Source organism: Syngnathoides biaculeatus, chromosome 5 (assembly GCF_019802595.1).
Source record: "Syngnathoides biaculeatus isolate LvHL_M chromosome 5, ASM1980259v1, whole genome shotgun sequence".
Lineage (NCBI taxonomy): Eukaryota > Metazoa > Chordata > Actinopteri > Syngnathiformes > Syngnathidae > Syngnathoides > Syngnathoides biaculeatus.
This window is the reverse complement of record NC_084644.1, coordinates 25,305,986-25,327,363: the sequence shown is the minus strand read 5'-3', so window position 1 is coordinate 25,327,363 and position 21,378 is coordinate 25,305,986. Positions and strand designations below refer to the sequence as shown.

Sequence of the window (21,378 nt, the reverse complement as noted above, 5' to 3'; positions counted from 1 at the left end):
TAGTTCGGCACACTGCCTTTTAGTTCATGATATTGACAGTGGTTATAAAGAACCCTGAACTCAAATGTACTTTTTAGTCTGTACTGCGACCTGCTAAGAAAATGGATGTTCATCATTTGGACAAGTTTATTTAATCAATGCAAAGTTTTTTGACCCACTGCCCTAAAAGAATCTGAATCGAGAATCATTTAGAACTGGAATCGAAATGTGGAATCGGAATTAGAAGCACTCAAATCCAAACAATGCCCAACCCTAATCTCAAACAATGGCAAATAACAAATTAGTGAATATAATCAGAGGTAGAATTGTTTTAGCTCTCTTCGTGTACAGTGTGTGTTGTATTTATATAGATACACACATCTATTCATACACGGAAACCAATGTAGAATAGAGCATTGTCTACGGTTGCTTATAAATATGTGCTGTAATCTTTAAAAGAAAGAGGAAAAAAGAGAAAGAAAGAAAAAGAGAAAGATTCCAAGATTCGTGCTCATGTAAACTTCCGAAAATGACTGACAACACTTCACTATGAATGTCAAAATCCAGGCCAAACCTGAGCATATTTTAATATAAATATCCCTTGGCAACATATGACAGTCTATTTTCTGAACAAAATATGTAAAAAAGTAAATGTACATTACAAACAGAACAGAACCCTTTGAACATTGCACAGACTTACATGGGCTGCCTTTTTCTGGGACCCACAAAGCTTAAATGACAGCAAGCTGCACTGACAGCGAGGTCAGGCAGGTGAGATCACACACACACACACACACACACACACACACAGACACACGGAAGCACGCAGACGTACTTGTCGGCATACATCGGATATGTTTGTTCATGTCTGTTTTACACAAATAAAATGGGAATAACCAACTGAACACTTTTTGACTGCTGTGGATGCAGCTCTGCATGTACTCCAGCATGTAAAGCATTTCATTAATACATGAATGTGAAGATAACCTCACACCTACACATGTCGTCAATTGAGAGGCAATAATTGGCAATCGTTGGACACAATTTGATTTGTCCTTGACAGCAGGGTGAGCGAGAACCGGTGGTGCAGGGGATGATGTGACAGTCTAGGCCAGATGCCTGTTGCAGATACTTGAGAGAAATGAGATGACCTTGAACTGATAGAGATAAATGATAGAAGACACAGTGGAGGGCCACCAGCACAACAGCGACATGACAGACATCAAATGTTTTACTTAATCTAACATTCTCGTGTGTATGATGAGATGTGCATGATAACGCGTCACTCAGTTTAGAATTTAGAACGATTCTTACCTGCCTGTTACATATATCTGATAATATGCAGACAGTTTAAATCGCTTTTTTTTTGCCCTTTTGGGCAATTAGAACCTGTACACACACAACGTGACAAATCACTCCACTGGCAGAGATGTCTACATCAATAAATGGAAATACAAAAATTCACAATTTCCCAAATTTTGACAAGGTTCTATATTTTTTTTGTGCATATTGAGGATAGTTTTAAGAGGAATTCATTGCAACCAAATAATGTGATACTGACACCAGCAGCCCAAATTTTGCAGCTCGTAAATACTGCATACTTTAAATGGGAATATGGCGCATTGTTCAATTTTTCACCAAAATAATGTAAAAACACTGATACTTCAGCAGATGTGTAAAAATAAAATTGATCCTTATTCTGATTCTCACGCAGTTGTAAAGCGACCGACCGCACTGTGTTCACATTAACAGGCAGCCAAAATATCTTAAATGTGGTAATCATGTCTTGTGTCCTTTTATGTTCTTTTCCCTTTGTTTCATGGTCTGTCTGTCGGTCTCTCTTGCTCTAAAAGAACACAATAAAACAACTGCAAAATTTAATAAAGGCATAGTGAAGGTATGGGCTGGGAATTAAACTATTATGTTAAATGTGAGTGCATTCTTTAAAATTGATGTTTATTTTACAAAATTGATACGTAGAATTTACCCCAGATATTGACTTCATTGCAGTTTATTTAATATTTATTATGCTTCAGTATGCTGTATTACGCTGCCATGAGTTTGTTTGTGTGCAACTTAATTTGAAAGATTTTTGAAATGGCATCTGGATTTGCTTTATGATCAATGTTCTTTGAACAATATTCTCTTTAATCTTTAGTGAGTCCTCACTTTGATTACATCAAAAAATGTTTTTAATAATGCTAACATTTTAATTAACCTATTTAAAGAGTAAAATCTGCCTGAACCTATGTAAAATCTCTGACCATGTTGTAATTTTGATGTGTTGATATAGCATCTGATCTGTAAAGAGTACAATATTTCAGTATATTTGTTGGGATATGTTGGAACAGACTTCTAAAGAATTCCAGTTGCCGGTAGTATTCTACATACGTGACAGAAATGTTTAAGTCTTGGTGGATGTCTGGGCTCTCTTGAGTGCTTGAACAAAAACACAACATACATTTGCGCTTTGTGAAGGTCACTGTAAAAAATCTCAAGATGAAAAATAAAAACTACTCAATTCAACAAGATTACTGAGTGGATCACACAGTCGATATTCGCCACATGTCGACAAATGCACAGTTGTATCTGATCTTCCCACATACTTTCTCAATACTTGTAGCAACCCATTCCCACACTTTCATCTTCTCTACTACCACTTTGTACCTGTCTTGCCTACTGACCTACACACTGTGCTAAATATTGCAACTAACATGCAACAATAGATCCTCAGTTACTATCACACAAGAGCAGGTTTTAAAAAAAAAATGAATCGCACACAACAATGGGAATACTGAGCTGGGTGAAGGATCAAAAACAATTGATCAGGCCTGGGTAGACAGTTTATTTTTTAACACTGGTGCTATAGCAGTCAATGTCAGTATGTTTGTATGCACAAAAAGTGTGATGATGAGAACTGCCAAAACGATTTTTAAAAAGTCCAAGGTAATAGAGCAAGTGTGAGATTTTAACACAAGAGCACTGGCGAGGAGGAACTGAGTAGAAGTGTTGGAGGATTGGGAGACGATAAAAATATGATGGTGGTTGTGGTTTGATAAACGGACAACGGGGGCCGGGGGAAGCGTAGGCCTCATGCCCTGAACTTGAACTTGGAGCTGGTGGGGTTGGAGAGTGGAGGATGAGGTCAAGTGATGATGGGGAGAGTGGAAGGAACAGGAAAAAGCCAGCTGTGTGACAGCAATCTCTCTCCACTTAAGACACTGGTGGGGGTTAGAGGAACAAGTGCTGTCCAGCAATCTATCTTGTGAAGCTTTTTCAGTCCTCGCTATGATGCTTTTTTCACACAGTTTAAACCGCAATTGGAAACTGAATCAATCTCAGTCTTGTTCTCACTTACTTAAATGCATACAACAACCCTATCAAGTATCATAAGGTATCAGCTTTGGGACACTACAATAGCTTTGCAAAAATATACCTTTTTAATATGTTAACGTGAGTATTTCTGGATGTGATTGGCAAGAACAAGTGTGCTTTTGCAACACACAAGCATGTGTATCAACGATGACCACCCTACCTTGGTCTGAAAGTAGTGGGGGTAGTAGTACGTGTACTGGGGGTACATTTGCTGCTGCTCCAAACGCTTGCCCATGTAGCTGGAATTCAATTGGAGGTCCTGGAGGCTGGAGATAGAAGCTCACAGGATGGATACAATTACGCTGAGGTTCTAGCCTGGATTCTTTTAGGTGATCCGTTTCAATGAGTCAAGGATGCGGGAAGAAAGCACTCTCCTGTGTGAGACTTTGGATTTCAGTTTGTCTACTTGCCAAGGAGATCAGAAAAAAAGTCTTAATGTAGGTATCAGTGAACAGACTGAGAGAATCCGGAGGGACAACAAAAATAGGGTTGAAATACAGGGCAACATTAGGTGAGGGAAGAGGATATCAGGATACGAAGTGGCAATACAGGAAACAATAGGGAGGAATGGACAACAGGACAGTGAGAACGTAAGGGGGGAGCAAAAGGAGGGAGGAGAGGATGAGATCTGGTTGTCGGTTCCTCGCAGTCTCTGCTCTAAAAAGCACACCGAATTTTGTCTTCTCTCTGTTGCCCTGCAGATGCCCCTCAGTAGTTTGCCTTCAGTTTCCCCTCCCAGCGTATCTTTGCTGTCGCTTCTTGTCTCTTCCGCTTTTTCCTGTGGGTTTGTACTCTCCCGCTCTCAGACCTCACACGAGACCCCCGATCCCACCAGGGGCTTGGCTGTATCCGAGGGAACACACAACGTCCTGTGTTCTATCCTCCGAAGTCAGTGATGAACTCGCACTTGGATGTGTAGCTGGAGAGAAGAATGGAGGGGAGGAGGGTGGTCTGGAGCTGAAGCTGTGACTGTTTTTTTTTTCCTCCTCACACTCACTCCCTCCCTCTTTTGTTAAGCGCCGGGAATAGCTAGGTAGATAGCGCAGGAGTCCAGCGTGGAGGATGAGCAAAAGAAAAAAGGTTCAAAACTCCTTTCACTCAAGAGGAAGCAGTCCAATGCAGACATGCACTCACACTGAGGAAAATCCCCTCTGATCCACAAGGTCTCCAACTCTCTTTTCTTCTCTTCCCCTCTGCGATGTCTCTCTTTTTTTGCAAGCTCTGTCCCTGACGGCTTGCTGCCCACTGCGCCTGGCAGCCGTCACTCTGTGTGTGGGTGTGCGCTTGTGTGTGAGTGTGGTGCCAGCGGTGTGAGTGATGTGTGTGTGTGTGACTGTGCATGTAACTGAGAGGAGTGTGTTTGTGTGGCTGCTGCCGTCTGCTCCATTCTGTGTTCTCAGACATAGAAAACTCAGCTCCAGTGCGGCTACGCTCCTCCCTCCTCCTCCTCCTATTCCTTCTTCTCCTCCTCCTCTCTCTCCCTGTTTTTTTTTCCCTGGAACTAGAGTACAGTGGGAGTGGTCGGTCCTTCCCTCACTGTCCTGAAAAGTGCGTGTCTGTGAACTGCACAAAACAGCTGTGGAAATGAAGAAGAAAAAAAAAACAGACATGGGCTGTTCTTCTGGCAGAAGGGAGCTGCTGAGGAGGGAGTGTGAAGCGGAGGGTAAAGGTCAAAAGATGAAACACACGCTTCAGAATTTAGAAAATAGCAAATCCCCTGTACCGGCACTGTTTTGATGGAGGAATTACGTGTATTTATGATACAATCTGGGTTTAGTTGTAAGCAGTAGTTAAGATCACATGTCAATATTTGCAATTGGGCAATGTCTGTTGCACAGCAAAAAAAGCGACAGTATCACACGAATACACATAAAAATGTACCCGTGCACGCTGAAATGACCCATCTCGACATATTCAGCTTACTCAGAGGTTCTCCTTTGAGTCCCACCCAGCGAAAGGCCCAGTACAGTGCAGTTGTGTGGCAGTGTGGCACAGTGACCCACTGACACAGTGCTGCCACTTCTGTGACGTAACCAGGTTTAAGTAGTGCTCTTACATAAGCAGAGTGAGCCATGCATGAAGGTCTGATCTCACACTGCAGCATAGTGTGTAAAAGAAGGAAAGAAACGCAAGCTTCACTGGAGTTGAAAGTGGGAAAAGAACTAACAGAAAGGATAAACTTCTATTTGGCTTATGGGCAGATTAAACTGTGATTTGTGCCATACTTAAATATGCAGTGCTTTGAGGAAAGGCATGCAATAATTCGATGGTCCTTGGCAAACTCAAACATTTTCGTCACTTGCTGTGAAGCACAGAATCATTTTGTAACGTGTGCTGGTGTATTAAATGGTCCCATACATGCAACAGAAGTGGTTAATTCCACATGATTAATATCAAATTATTGGTAATTTAAGATAGACACTTGACTAGTCCGTATTGATGCCTTAAGGTTAAGTTGGGTTTTATCTTTCAGGGACAAATATATGTTCTCTGCAAAAGTCTCCCCTGTAATAACATTAAAATAACTGGGGGACACGTGCCAATGGTGCGGGGGTGGACCCAAATGCATCACTCCGAAGCAAAGGCATAACGTCCAGTGGGTTTTATTGCAGAAGAGGTGTCCGCACACGGTGACAATCTAAACTCAATGAACTGGCAAATGCCAGTGACCAAAACTCAAACATAAATATGTGGTTAATTAACATGCCGAATGCGCCACAGCTGTGACGAGTGCAAGAGGTGGCACTGCCCAGAGCAGTGACTTGGCCACGCCCCTGACAATGATGTCATTACAGGGTGAGGTTGGAACTTTCCATTACCATTTTCTGAGCGACTTATCCTCACAAGGGTCACGGGAGTGTTGGAGCCTATCCCAGCTATCATCGGGCTAGATAGATAGATGATAGATAGATAGATAGATAATAGATAGATAGATAGATAGATAGATAGATAGATAGATAGATAGATAGATAGATAGATAGATAGATAGATAGATAGATATAGATAGATAGATAGATAGATAGATAGATATAGATAGATAGATAGATAGATAGATAGAGTATACATTATGTATAAATGATTAAATGATATTGGACTCGGGTTCTTAAATTCTTATTTTTTTGCATAGTTTTCCCGTTTTGATGTTTACGACCATTCAATAAATGTAAGCCAAGTGAACTTAAAATTCAGTTTTTAAATTGTGAATTAATTTATTAAAGAAGAAATCCCATTCAAAGTTACTTGCCCCTGTTTGGAAAAATATTTCTCCCACAACCTAATTGGTTGGGCCATCTTCAGCTGCAAGAACTTCAATTTGAACAGCATTTTCTTTTGCGGGCGATGACTCTTTCACATCTTCATTTCTGCTACCTCCAGTTCTTCTTCCTGTTGTTTCTTCTCCGCCACCGTCTCTAATCCGTACATCATGGCCGGCCTCACCACTGTTTTATAAACTTTGCCCGTCATCCTCGCAGAGATTCTTCTGTCATGTAACACACCAAACACCTTCCACCAGCGGTTCCAATCTGCTTGGGCCCATTTCTTCATTTCCTCACCATTGCTCTGGATTGTTGACCCTAAATATTTAAAGTTGTCCACCCGTGGTATCTCTTCTCCCTGTAGCCTCACTCTTCCCCCTCCACCCCTCTCATTCACGCACATATATTCTGTTTTACTTTGGCTAATCTTCATTCCTCTCCTTTCCAGTGCATGTCTCCATCTTTCTAATTGTTCCTCCGCCTGCTCCCTGCTTTCATTGCATATCACATAATCATCTGCAAACATCATGGTCCAAGGGGATTCCAGTCTAACCTCGTCGGTCAGCCTATCCATTACCACTGCAAACAGAAAGGGGATCAGAGCTGATCCCTGATGCAGTCCCACCTCCAACTTAAATTCTTCTGTCACACCAAAGGCACACCTCACCATTGTTCTGCTGCCATCATACATGTCCTGAACTATTCTAACATATTTCTCTGCCACCCCAGACTTACGCAAACAGTACCACAGCTCCTCTTTTGGTAATCAGTCATGGGCCTTCTCTAGATCCACAAAGAGACAATGTAGCTTCTTCTGACCTTCTCTGTATTTTCCCACGAGTATCCTCAAGGCAAATAATGCATCTGTGGTACTCTTTCTAGGCATGAAACAATACTGTTGCTTGCAGATACTTACTTCTGTTCTGAGTCTAGCCTCCACTACTCTTTCCCATAACTTCATTGTGTGGCTCATCAACTTTATTCCTCTATAGTTCCCACAGCTCTGAACATCCCCTTTGTTCTTAAAAATGGGAACTAGAACACTTTTCCTCCATTCTTCAGGCATCTTTTCGCCCGCTAGTATTCTGTTGAATAAGTTGGTCAAAAACTCCACTGCCATCTCTCCAAATTGCTTCCATACCTCTACCGGTATGTCATCAGGACCAACTGCCTTTCCATTTTTCATCCATTGTGTGGCTCATCAACTTTATTCCTCGATAATTCCCACAGCTCTGAACATCCCTTTTGTTCTTAAAAATGGGAACTGGTACACTTTTCCTCCATTCTTCAGTCATCTTTTCACCACACCCAGCTCTCCAAATTGTTTCCATACCTCTACCGGTATGTCATCAGGACCAATTGATTTTCCATTTTTCATCCTTTGTAGTGCCTTTCAAACTTCCTCCTTACTAATCATTGCCACTTCCTGGTCCTTCACACTTCCCTCTTCTACTCTTCCTTCTCTTTACTTTTTTTCATTCATCAACTTTTCAAAGTATTCTTTCCATCTATTTATCACACTGCTGGCACCAGTCAACACATTTCCGTCTCTATCCTTAATCACCCTTACCTGCTGCACATCCTTTCCATCTCTATCCCTCAGTCTGGCCAACCTGTAGAGATCCTTTTCTCCTTCCTTCATGTCCAACCTGGTGTACATGTCATCATATGCCTCTTGTTTAGCCTTGCCACCTCTACCTTTGCCCGACGTCGCATCTCAATGTACTCCTTTCACCTCTCCTCAATCCTCTCAGTGTCCCACTTCCTCTTCGCTAATCTCTTTCCTTGTATGACTCCCTGTATTTTGGGGTTCCACCAACAAGTTTCCTTCTCCCCTTTCCAACCAGAAGACACACCAAGTACTCTCCTGCCTGTCTCTCCGATCACCTTGGCTGTAGTAGTCCAGTCTTTCAGGAGCTTCTGCTTTCTATCGAGAGCCTCTCTCACCTCTTTCCGAAAGGCCGCACAACATTCTTCCTTTCTCAGCTTCCACCACATGGTTCTCTGCTCTACCTTTGTCTTCTTAATCTTCCTACCCACCACCAGAGTAATCCTACACACTACCATCCTATGCTGTCAAGCTACACTCTCCCCTATCACTACTTTACAGTCAGTAACCTCCTTCAGATTACATCGTCTGCACAAAATATAATCCACCTGTGTGCTTCTGCCTCCGCTCTTGTAGGTCACTATATGTCCGTCCCCCTTTTGGAAATAAGTGTTCACTACAGCCATCTCCATCCTTTTTGCAAAGTCCAACACCATCTGTCCCTCAAAGTTCCTTTCTTGGATGCCGTACTTACCCATCACTTCTTCATCGTCCCTGTTTCTTTCATCAATATGTCCATTACAATCTGCACCAATCACAACTCTCTCTCTGTCTGGGATGCTCAGACCTACTTCATCTAGTTCCTTCCAGAATTTCTTTTTCAACTCTAGGTCACATCCTCCCTGTGGGGCATAGCCACTAACCACATTATACATAACCTCAATTTGAAATTTTAGTCTCATCACTTGATTTGATACTCTTTTCACCTCCAAGACATTCTTAGCCAGCTCTTCCTTTAAAATAACCCCTATTCCATTTCTCTTCCCATCTACTCCACGGTAGAATCATGTAAACCCTCCTGCTAAACTTCTCGCCTTAATACTTTTCCACCTACTCTTTTGGATTCACAATATGTCATCCTTTCTCCTAATCATTATGTCAACCAATTCCTGAGCTTTTCCTGTCATAGTCCCAACATTCAAAGTCCCTACACTCAGTTGTAGGCTCTGTGCATTCCTCTTTTTCTTCTGACAACGAATCGGTTTCCTCCTCTTCTTTGTCTTCGACCCACAGTAGCTGAATTTCCACCGACACCCTGCAGGTTAGCAGTGCCGGGGGCGGGCGTTGTTAACACGGGCCACGACCGATCCGGTATGGGATTCTTTAGATTAACGCTCATATTTGTTTGGCACAGTTTTTTCACCAGATGCCATTCCTAACGCAACCCTCTACATTTAACCGGGCTTGGCACCGGCCTCCAGATTGCATTAATTTGTGCCCCCATAGGGCTGCATTACCATGTTTGAATGTTGGTATGGTGTTCTTTTTCTTGAATAGTGTGCTGCATGTATATCAGATGTAATGAGACACACACTTCTCAAAAAGCTTCATCTTGTCAGTATATTCCCAAAAGTCTTGGGAATCTTTCAAATGTGTTTTTGTAAATGAAGAAAAGCCTTTTATATTATTTTTGTTCAACAGCGGTTTTCATCGAGGAACTCTGCCATTGAAGCCATTTTTTACCTGTTTCTTCCTCAAGGTTGTGTCGTGAAATTTGACTTTAACTGAGGCAAGGGAGACCTGTAGTTTTTTTTAGAAGTTGTCTTGAAGTACTTTGTCGCCTTCGCCCATATGAAAAAAACTCAGCACCTGCATAACGGAACACCACCACAATCGAATTTGAATTGAAATGAACCAGATGTGATTTGACTGCGGACTTTCAGCTTTAAATTGAGGGTATGAACAGCCACATCAGTTAAACGGTGTAGGAATTTTAACAGTCCGTGTATATCTACGACTTTTAGGCCAACAACTTTTATGTACATCCAACAGACAAATTGAAGAAGTAGCTGACATAGAGAAGACATAATAATGGCTGGAAAAGGCTGGACAGAATAACAGCACCCCATGTTGTCCCTGTCCACTCTCCTTCACAGAATTGTTTCAGTTTATTGTAACAATAATACTCAAGTGGTGGGGTTGAAAGTAAATGCTAAATGAACATCACACGGAAAGGGAATACCGATACTAATTCCTGTAAAATGCATATACATATACAGTGAAGAAAATAAGTATTAGTACTAAGTATAAGTTCTCCCACTTAGAAATCATGGAGGGGTCTGAAATTTTCATCGTAGGTGCATGTCCACTGTGAGAGAGATAATCGAAAATGAAAAATCCAGAAATCACAATGTATGATTTTTTTTAACAATTTATTTGTGTGATACTGCAGCATTAAGTATTTGAACACCTGAGAAAACCAACGTTAATATTTGGTGCAGTAGCCTTTGTTTGCAATTACAGAGGTCAAATATTTCCTGTTGTTGTTCACCAGGTTTGCACACACTGCAGGAGGGATTTTGGCCCACTTGTCCACACAGATCTTCTCTAAATCAAACAGGTTTCTAGGCTGTCACTGAGAAACACGGAATTTCAGCTCCTTCCAAAGATTTTCTATTGGGTTTAGGTCTGGAGACTGGCTAGGCCACGCCATAACCTTGATATGCTTCTTACGGAGCCACTCCTTGGTTTTCCTGGCTCTGTGTTTCGGGTCATTGTCATTTTGAAAGACCCAGCCACGACCCATCTTCAATGCTCTGACTGAGAGAAAGAGGTTGTTTTCCAAAATCTCACAATATATGGCCACGGTCATCCTCTCCTTAATACAGTGCACTCATTCTGTTCCATGTGCAGAAAAACAGCCCCAATGCATGATGCTACCACCCCCATGCTTCACAGTAGGGATGGTGTTCTTGGGATGGAACTCATCATTCGTCTTCCTCCAAATACGGTTCGTGGAATTATGACCAAAAAGTTCCATTTTGGTCTCATCTGACTACAAAACTTTCTCCCATGACTCATCTGTATCATTCAAATGGTTATTAGCAAACTTAAGACGGGCCTTGACACGTGGTGGTTTAAGCAGGGGAACCTTCCGTGCCATGCATGATTTCAAACCATGACGTCTTAGTGTATTGCCAACAGTCACCTTGGAAACGATGGTCCCAGCTCTTTTCAGGTCATTGACCAAGTCCTGTTGTGTAGTCTTGGGCTGATTCCTCACCTTTCTAAGGATCATTGAGATCCCACAAGGTGATATCTTGCATGGGGCTCCACTCCGATTGAGATTGACTGTCATGTTTAGCTTCTTCAATTTTCTAATGATTGCTTCAACAGTTGTTCTTTTTTCACCAAGCTGCTTGGCAATTTCTCCGTAGCCCTTTCCAGCCGTGTGGAGTTGTACAATTCTGTCTCTGGTGTCTTTGGACAGCACTTTGGTCTTGGCCATGTTACAAGTTTGAGTCTTACTGATTGTATGGGGTGGATATGCGTCTTTATGCAGCTAAAGACCTCATACAGGTGCATCTGATTCAGGATAATACATGGAGTGGAGGTGGACTTTTAAAGGCAGACTAACAGATCTTTGAGGGTCAGAATTCTAGCTGATAAACAGGTGTTCAAATACTTATTTGCAGCTGTATCACACTAATAAATCGTTTAAAAAAATCATACATTGTGATTTCTGGATTTTTCTTTTTAGATTATCTCTCTCAAAGTTGACATGCATGAACGATGAAAATTTCAGACCCCTCCATGATTTCTTAGTGGGAGAACCTGCAACATAGCAGGGTGTTCAAATACTTATTTTCTTCACTGTACATACACCTCCACAATTACATTGCATGAGTCCCAAAACCCCATCCTGGAAGCTGTCCCCTTAACATGGTGGAGGGGCCTGCACCCATGGGGCCTGAAAGGGGACACCCTAAACAAGTAATGTGGGTCCACCTTCCCATGGGCTGACCACCTGTGGGAGGGGCCAGAGAGGTCGGGTGCAGTGAGAGCTGTGTGGTGACCAAAGGCAGGAACCTTGGCGATCCAATTCCAGGCTACCGAAGCTGGCTCTAGTGACATGTTACATTACCTTTCTGGCACGAAAGGAGCCCGAGCGGGGTTGTGAGATCGAGAAGTTCCGACTAGATATAGTCAGACTCACCTCCACACAATGCTTGGGCTCTGGTACCAGTCCACTTGAGAGGACCTGTGCACCTGCACATAGTCCTTCCCAAAACATGATATAACATCTCTGGATTTATTTTGAGTGGACAGTGAGCCAGGTGTTTCCATCCAATATCAGTATGTGACCTCATAAATATGCTCCTCAGAGAATGAGCTAAAATTCCCATGAACTCATTCTTAAATCTTCTGGACAGCCTTCCCACAACAGTTGAAGCTTTTACAGCTGGAAAAGGTAGTCCAAAATCATATTAAAATGAATGAATGAATGCCATTCCATATGGTTTTACAATGGAACATCACTTAAAATCATGGCATGTATGCATATTACTGTACAGTACAAAATTATTCTTTCGTAGGTTTTCATAATAATCCAACAGCAAATATCTCTCTTGCTATACAATAATATCATACCTGTTTTTTTTGAGCATTTTTCAACAACAAGTTGAGCTTCAACTAATTGTTCAACCCTTGGTTAATTTAAATATTTTCTGTGCGTGTGTTTGTGATTTTGCCAGTGCGTGCATGTGAAAATGAGCTACCCAAACTTTCATTGTGCAGTAATTTAAGCCCCTTAATGCTGGTGTGTCAGATTGTTTATCTTGTGTAAGAAAATCATCAGTAGTTTAAAATCAGGCTTTTCGATGCAGCTGATGCTGCACACTGCATAATATTGTCTGGAAAACTCTACAGTACACTATTTTTGTATAACCAACTTTCAGAAGTAAGCTTAATTTTCACTATGTATTTACAAGGGCCCAACCGATGATTCAGTTGATACTAGCCCCTATTAAATAGACCATTTTCTTTTACCAATTTTCATTTTTTTTTTACATTAACTCATGACAGCATAAGACAGAGATAATGACATTCAAACAACAATATTTTGTGTAATGTTTTAAAATGAGATTTTTCTTTTTGATGTAAAGTTTAATACTAAATTTAGGACAAAGTACATAATATATATATATATAAAATTGTCATGTCTCTTCTATGGTCTGCAGTTGCATCTCTGAATATTAATAGTTTTCGTCAAGCCTAGATACTTACAGCACAGTAAACAGCTTTGTCTTTCATGTACTCTTTGTCAGACAACTTTACATTCACAGCAGTTGACAAAAAGCAGAGATAACAAACAGTTGCTGCAAAATCTAGGGTTTTCTTTGCCTCTGCATGTTCCGAAGACTCTGGTCATCAAGGCTACTTTCAAAGCAAGTGGGAAAGGCCATGCTGTGACTCGATGATGGGCTCGCCATGGTCGTGCACACCACAAATATACAAACAGCGAGATAAAGGAAACACCACTAATAAGACGCACATCTTTGTGCAGCTACAGCTGTGAAAACAGACAAGATCACGGTGGCGGTCGTCCTTTTCTTAAAAACTCCAGCAGTAGTTTTTTACAAGAAAAGTTTGGCCAGAGTGTCATCACTCACCCACATCCCGAGGTACTGTATTTTCACACAGAAGGCTTAGCCTGTAAATGGCGAAAAATGTAACTGCACCACAACTACAGTGATAAACACAAAAGGGAGGAACGAGTAGTAATATGTTAGCAAGAAATCATTGAAGATCTGAAATATTTTGGAGTATTGTAAATATACATCCCTCAAGGTAGCAGCACACTTGGGCCCCGATTTTAATAATGGATAATGGATGGATATATATATATATATATATGCCTGCGTGTGTGTGAGGCAGATGCCTCACATATTGGGCGGAAGGAAGCGATGCTATGCTGTGGATGACGAATGTGAGGTAGACCACATTCTAAACTTAATTCATCAAATCTGTTTCATTTAAAACAAAAACAGTTCTAAACAATAAATCCACCCACGTACAGCGCTTCAAGCAGTACATGGAAATGTTTTTTTTTGTTGGGGCCCAATATACTTTAGATGCACACAAAATGCTAATATATGACCACAAAATAAGTGTAATTTGGGGTCAGAATACCAATTTTCAGATTGGTTATCGTATTCACATCATATTAATATTAACAAGTATCATTCATATTAACAAGTAAGCAAATCCTGCGCACCTTTGCTAGAAACTTCAATTACAGATGTCTATAAAGTGAACATTTTTTATTATTCTATTTCATGACTAGCCTGCAATGCTTTGCTGATGTTTTCACTTTGTTCCATATTCCCCGCTTTTAATTTTGAGGACCTGCCCCTCCACGATATCGGTACGCCCCTAAAGAGTAAATGTTTTGCCCATGACAAAAATGTAAACTGAAATTCAGTTGAAAAATTATCAAGTTCTGATTCATCTTCAAAATACATGGATGCCCCATTGCTTTGGCAACATTGCCCCCACTAATTTACTGTCCTAACATACTGTACAAGTATCACATTTTGCGTTGCCATGAAAGGTGCATTCAGTCTTGCAGGTTTAAAATTCCATTCCCTTACTTGAGCTCAAATGTTTAAACCTCTGAGCACTGTTGCTCATGGACATACAGGACGGCTGACCTGCCAGACCATTATCGCACAATCATTACCACGAATAATCACTACTGCGCATGGACTTCATGCCACAAGCATACCAAATGTTACTAAATTCTCTTGAGAAAAAGATATGAGTTGTCATTTTCCACAGCTGACTCCGCTTGTCTCTGCAGGTCCATGGCCTTGGAGGTGGTGGACCAGGACAGAGTGACGAGTACCCAAACCTGCTGTGGCTCTGAAGAGTAATTAATTCCAGCAAACGACCGCCACATCTGTTGTTTTTTATAAACGACGGTTTACACTCTATGGACAATTTAACCACTCCACTGAGCCTGGCTTGACAGAGACAAGTTACAAGAAGGGAGCGAAAGCGTGGGGATGGAGAGCACACATCTTGGTGACTGACGAGAGATTCAATCAATAAGTAAGCACATTTACTCTCACAAACCTCAGTGAGCATGCTGCTGCTTACCACGAAATAAATAAATAAATACAAATTACAACGCATGAAAGATTTCATCTCATCGGGTCACATCAAATGCCAGTATCATTACAGCTGATTATGTTGAGCATTGTCATGGTAGAAATTGTGTTCTTTTTTTTCTTCTCATGATTATAACTGAAACACAAATCTACAAAATCTACTCTCCATTAAATTCTGGCTACATCGCAAATGCAAGCTTCTAAGTGCATTCTTCTTAATGTTATTTCCACTACTTGGATGAATCTACTTGGATGAATAACCCTCAACATGGCATTCCTCGAGCATAAGATTTAAGAACTGAAATGAACTCTTTAACAGAAATGAGTTGAATTGAGGTTTTGTATGTTGACACATGAAGATCAATTTGGAAACATTTTTGTGTTTTTGAATAGGTTCACATACTATCATGTCAAAACATTCCTATTCACCAACATCCATGAACTTTTAGATGATCCCTTGGAGATTGTTTTCCTTGTCAGTCAAAAAAATAAATCAGCAGTCATCAAACTAATTCTAATCTAACCTCAATTATATACCATGGATTTATGTCTTGTCCTAACAGCAGCACTAAATCAACTCAAGTTTAAGGCTGTTTTGTTATCAGACTGTAACTCCCCTTCATGTTCTATCGCAACATTCCCATTTTCTCCTCTCAGAATTTCTGAAGACCAAGAATTAGAGAGCCATACTGCAGTCGTACTGCATGCGGTCAGCCAAGTTGAGTGAAAAACAGTTTGCCTCAAATGCAAACAACTGAGTTTAAAAAAATAAATAGGTTGTGTTTGTCACTCATCAGCTCCAAACATTACATTCAACGTAAAAGGTTGTTTGACCCCGTATTGACTGTGGTTTTAGAGTCTTCAAACCTATAGAAGAAAAAATAATGTTGGAACCTGATATATGCGTTTGACAGCCAATGAAGACACAGGTTAAACAATTAATAAAAACTGTTTTAAGTTGTGATGGTTTGAAGTGGTGACAGAAAATATACACAGTCATTAAAAGATAGATAAAGCTATGTAGGACACTCAGTAAAGACAATCAGCAAAGATATGGTGTTTTGTTTTTTTTTTTTTCAGTAGAGTTATCTTGGTTGCACGTAATGTGCTGTTTTAAAAATAAATACAGAAGTGGGGGGGCAACCAATGTATTATTCTGCAACGTCGTGTCAAAGCTATCAGCATGATGTCTGGATACAGTCTAACCTTCCTCCCTTGTCCCCATGGTACCTGACAGGTCTGGCTAACCTCTCAATCAGCCATTACTTCCACTATAGCCTTCCTGGTCCATTAAACTCTACAAGCTTAAGTCAATGGCCTTCATCCCTCACAGCGATGTGTACAGCTTCATACTCGGGTAGCTTTAAATGCGAGGAGCAATATTACGACTAGGGGTCAGAATCTCCCTTATTGACACAAAATATGTCATGCATTGCCCCGGTTAACTTTAAAATAAAAATTGGCTAAAACAATATTTTCACTCCTACACTGTCCCTGATGAGAGCTAAATTTATTGTTTCCTTGTGAATCTGGGGTTGGTGAGGGTGGGGGGCAGTGTTATAAGAAGTTATTAAGTTATATGTTTCTTTCCCCACTGGATTACCTAATTGTACATTTAATATGCATTTTAATATGCATGTACAACTAATACTGACATATACAATACTGTGGCACCAATTATTGATTACATCAGCGAGCCATTATAAAAATATTTGATCGTATAGTCTTATTGCCCAGTTTTTTGTTTTAATCTATCTTTGTCACAAAGCATTTATGCTTCGTAAACTGTTTGCAGAAAATTTTGCGAATAGAAGGCACTGACTTGAAAAACAAAACAGTTTGCGGTACATGTGGTGAATGTGTATCTAAGACAATGATAAATATTTAATTCAGTCAAATGAAAATAGTGTAACTCTTTTTTTAAATTAAAGAGGGTAGAGTTTTTCTTTTGGCCATTTATTTCGAGACAGCAATAGCCAATGTGAATCATTTTTCTTTAATTATATAAGTTATTTAAGCTAATAAGTTAAATGCTAACTAATGTCAACATTTTTGGCATACCCATTAAAAAGATAAAAGGGGAAGGGACGTAATTGCTTTAGAATTATATGTTTCTTTCCATGGATAGCCCTGTGTGAAAGGGTATTTGAGTATTAAAAGTTTAAAATGATATGGTAATTGTTGTACATCAGGATAAAAAAGGGCTTTTCTAATTACCATAATATTTAACGTGAACCTGAACTGAACTTGAACTACCCTTTTCTGACTAAGGACCATGGTATCAGATTTGAAATTGCTTTATACTCAGTTATCAAACGCTCCAGTGAGAGATGGAGATAACAGGTTGACGAGGCCAAGAGAACCACATCCTGTGAAAAAAGCATTGACGCAAACTGAGGCCAGAAAACCAGGCACCCTCTACACCTTGGCTGCGCCTAGAAATTCTGTCCAAAAATTGATAAACAGAATCAGTACCTGCCTGGTCGAACTGTCAACACACCACCAGGTGGGGATTAGTTGACAGCTTCGCCCCTCTATTCAACCGAGTGTCCACGACATGCAGCCATAAGTGCGTGTGAGCATTGAACTCTCCCAGCAGAGCAATGGAGTCCACAACGGTCTCACTCTCCAGCACCTCCTCCAAGTAATCCAAAAAGGCTGGGTACTCTGAATTACTGTTTGGTGGATTGGCACAAACAATAATCACAAAGTGTCTCCTCACCCAAAGTTGGAGGCAGGCTATCCACTCATCTGCCAGGGTGAATCCCAATGGGCAGGCAAAGAGCCAGGGGGCAATTACGAAACTCATACCTGCCTGATGCCTCTCACTATGGGCATCTCCAAAGTGGAACAGAGTCCAAGTCCTCTCAAGAGGACTGGTACCAGAGCCCGAGCTGTGTGTGGAGGCAAACCTAGCTATATCTAGTCAGAGTTTCTGAACCTCACACAGCAATTTAGCCTGTTCTACATCCCAAAAGCCAGCTTCTGTGGCCAGGGATCAGATTGCCAAGGTCCCTCCATTCAGCTACCACCCAGCTCACACTGGACCCAACTTCTCTGGCCCCACGCATAAGGGGTGAGCTCATGGATAGGGGGACCCACAATATCCTTTTGGGCAGTACCTGGCCAGGCCCCATGGGTGCAAGCCATTTGAGCGCCACCTCCAAATCTGTCTCGAGAGAGTCCACGGTGACCCGTATCCAGGCAAGGGAAATGTTTTCCTGTGTTTTTGTGCTTTTGAGCAGTGCTACGTGTGGTCCGTCACTTCAGTCTTGATCCCTATGGGTGTTCCTTCCAGTGGTATGAAGCCCCACAGGCCTTAGTTCCAAGGATCATGAAAACACACAACCCCCTCGGCCATGATTAGGTGATGGCCCAATGAAGGGGCTTTTGAAAAATGCAAACTAATACCAGCAGACATTCTAACAGCTTCTTCCCTCTGACCATAAACTTAAACAGTTGATTTAAAATTGCATTGTAACATTTTGCCATTTTTGCACATCTCTGTTGGGACACTTTAATATTATTTGCGCATCCACTGTTTTATCACACGGCACTAATTGCACAAAGTTGTTGGCTGTTTATTGTCATAATAGAGTGGCTACGGAGACAAATTCCTTGTGTGTCTTGTAACATCCAACATAACTGGTATGCTAATTTATTTATTCATATTCAGTACCACTTATCCTCAGTAGGGGCTAACGGGCCAGCGGGAACATATCCAGGCTGACTCTAGACAAGAGGCAGGGTATACTGATGAATAGAGGTTTGAAAGTGTTAACTTAGCACAAAATTTTATAAAAAGAATTAAGAACACCTGTCATTTAGGTATTTAATTAAATTTGTAAATTTGTTAAAGTTTGTTAATGTTTATGGTTTTGAGATAGGCAACATATCATATGTAGCATTGTTAGATGGAGTAACCTCTCGACTCCACCTCTCTCACATCATGGAGAAGATTACATTAAATTTAACAAATATAGAATGTGGGGATTTAAAATGTCGATGTACGAGAGACTTCCATCATTCAGAAACTAATTAGCTAATGGCCAACTGTTGAATGTTAGGCCCAGTAAGTGCTGAGAGAACTGGATGAGTCTTTTGTGATATGTGCATTGAAAAAAATGGTATCTATACATCACTGAAATAATCCATCCATCCGTTTTCTTTGCTGCTTATCCTCACTAGGGCCGCGGGGAGTGCTGGAGTCTATCCCAGCTGTCAACGAGGAGGAGGCAGTGTACACCCTGAACTGGTTGCCAGCCAATCGCAGGGCACATTGAGACAAACAGCCGCACTCACAATCACACCATAGGGCAATTTAGATTGTCCAATTAATGTTGCATGTTTTTGGGATGGGGGAGGAAACCGGAGTGCCCAGAGAAAACCAACGCAGGCATGGGGAGAACATGCAAACTCCACAGAGGCGGGGCCTGGATTGAACCCAGGTCCTCAGATCTGTGAGGCTTTACCAGCTGAGCCCTCGTACTGCCTCACTTAATCAAAACCACAATGAAATGAAACTACACACTGTATTTTTATGATTTGCAAGCCGACAGCATACAATGTGTTCATGGCAGCGTCAAAGTAAATCTCCAACATTTTTCAAAGCTTTTTGAGGCTCATAGTACAACATACAGCGTGTTCATGGCAGCATCAAAGTAGATCTGCACAATTTTTCAAAGCTTTTTGAGGCTCATAGTAAGTATGTTTGTGGTTTAAACATAAAAACACAATGCGGAAAGTAACTGAGTAATAAAAGGTTAATCAATTCATCCATCAATTTTCTGAGCCAGTTATCCTCGCAAGTACTAATGTGGCCGAGATGTGACAATAATCACAATACAAAATTGCCACCATGTTTCAGTGCAATTGTAAGTGAACCGTTTATGAACTTAATGGCAAGAGGGAAGAAGCTGTTGGAATGTCTTCTAGTTTTAGTTTGCAATGCTGGATACCATCTACTTGATGGAAGGATTAGAAAGAGGTGTGATGCGTTGGTCAGGCTCGTGACTCCTCTGGGTCCTGGGTGGTCGGTGGTGTCCCTCTTATTTGGTCCCCTGTTCGACAGACTTCCTGTCTCGGCCCCCCTTTTGAGGGGTGAAGGGGGGCGGGTTCACCCTTCCTCAATATGCCAACTCAGTAACTCTGTACATTAGTTGACTAAGATGCATGTCATATGGTGTTCATTCGCGAATAGGTTCGATACTTGTGGTGTAATCACTACTAACAACACAGGCTACATAAACATATGACATCACTGGCTCTTACCAGTGTTTTGACACTAAAAAAGAATCCTACCGCATCCCTTGATAGTAACACTGCCTTGCTCATTTTGTGTCCCCATACCCCAACGCCCAATCTTCAAATAACTGTTGTAATCTTACTTATGTTCAAATATCTCAACTCTCTCACTATTGTTCTGCAGTGGTTTTCACTCCTGTCCCCTCTGTCCCTCTATTGGCCCCCTAATATCCTTTTTTGTCTTAATGCACTTTAAAAAAATATTCTAATAAATTAAAAAAAAAAAAAAGCAAAACAACCAGAGGGAGTATTTCAAACTCCCCTGTTGTATAGTAAAATTGTTACAGGACAAAGGCATACAGGGCAACCATTGCAAATGCCCATGCTGCTCAACAGGACAGGTTTATAAATTAGATCTCAAAATCACAAATTAATTGTGGCTAATCACGACTTTTGGTTTATTTCCGCTAATCGTATCCAACCCTGATTACCTCCAGACCCATTCAGTCAAGAAATCACAGAATCTGTCCTGGCAAAATCGAGTTGAACTACACATAAAAGATCTGAGACAAAATGACATGACCTAAAGGAATTCCGGATGAGCTGAGAAATAAAAGGTCATCTATCAGTCTGGAAAGAGTTACAAAAGCAATTTCTAAAAGTTTAGGATTCCAGCGAACCATAGGGAGAGGCATTATCCTCACATGGTGAAAACATGGAACAGTGGTGAACCTTCCCATGAGAGGCTGGCCTACGACAATTACCCCATGAGAACAAGAATGACTCATTCAGGAGGCCACAA

General features: G+C 41.1%; 1 protein-coding gene across 1 annotated transcript in view; it reads right to left on the bottom strand.

Annotated features, from left to right (window-relative positions):
• Positions 1 to 4,725, bottom strand: part of LOC133500774 (RNA-binding motif, single-stranded-interacting protein 3-like) — a 162,706-nt gene extending 157,981 nt beyond the window's left edge. The window contains exon 1 of the mRNA XM_061819889.1: positions 3,515 to 4,725. Within this exon, the coding sequence (XP_061675873.1) occupies positions 3,515 to 3,589 (75 nt within the window). The 5' untranslated portion in view covers positions 3,590 to 4,725. The remainder of the gene's footprint in view (positions 1 to 3,514) is intronic.
• Between the last annotated feature and the right edge of the window lie 16,653 nt (positions 4,726 to 21,378).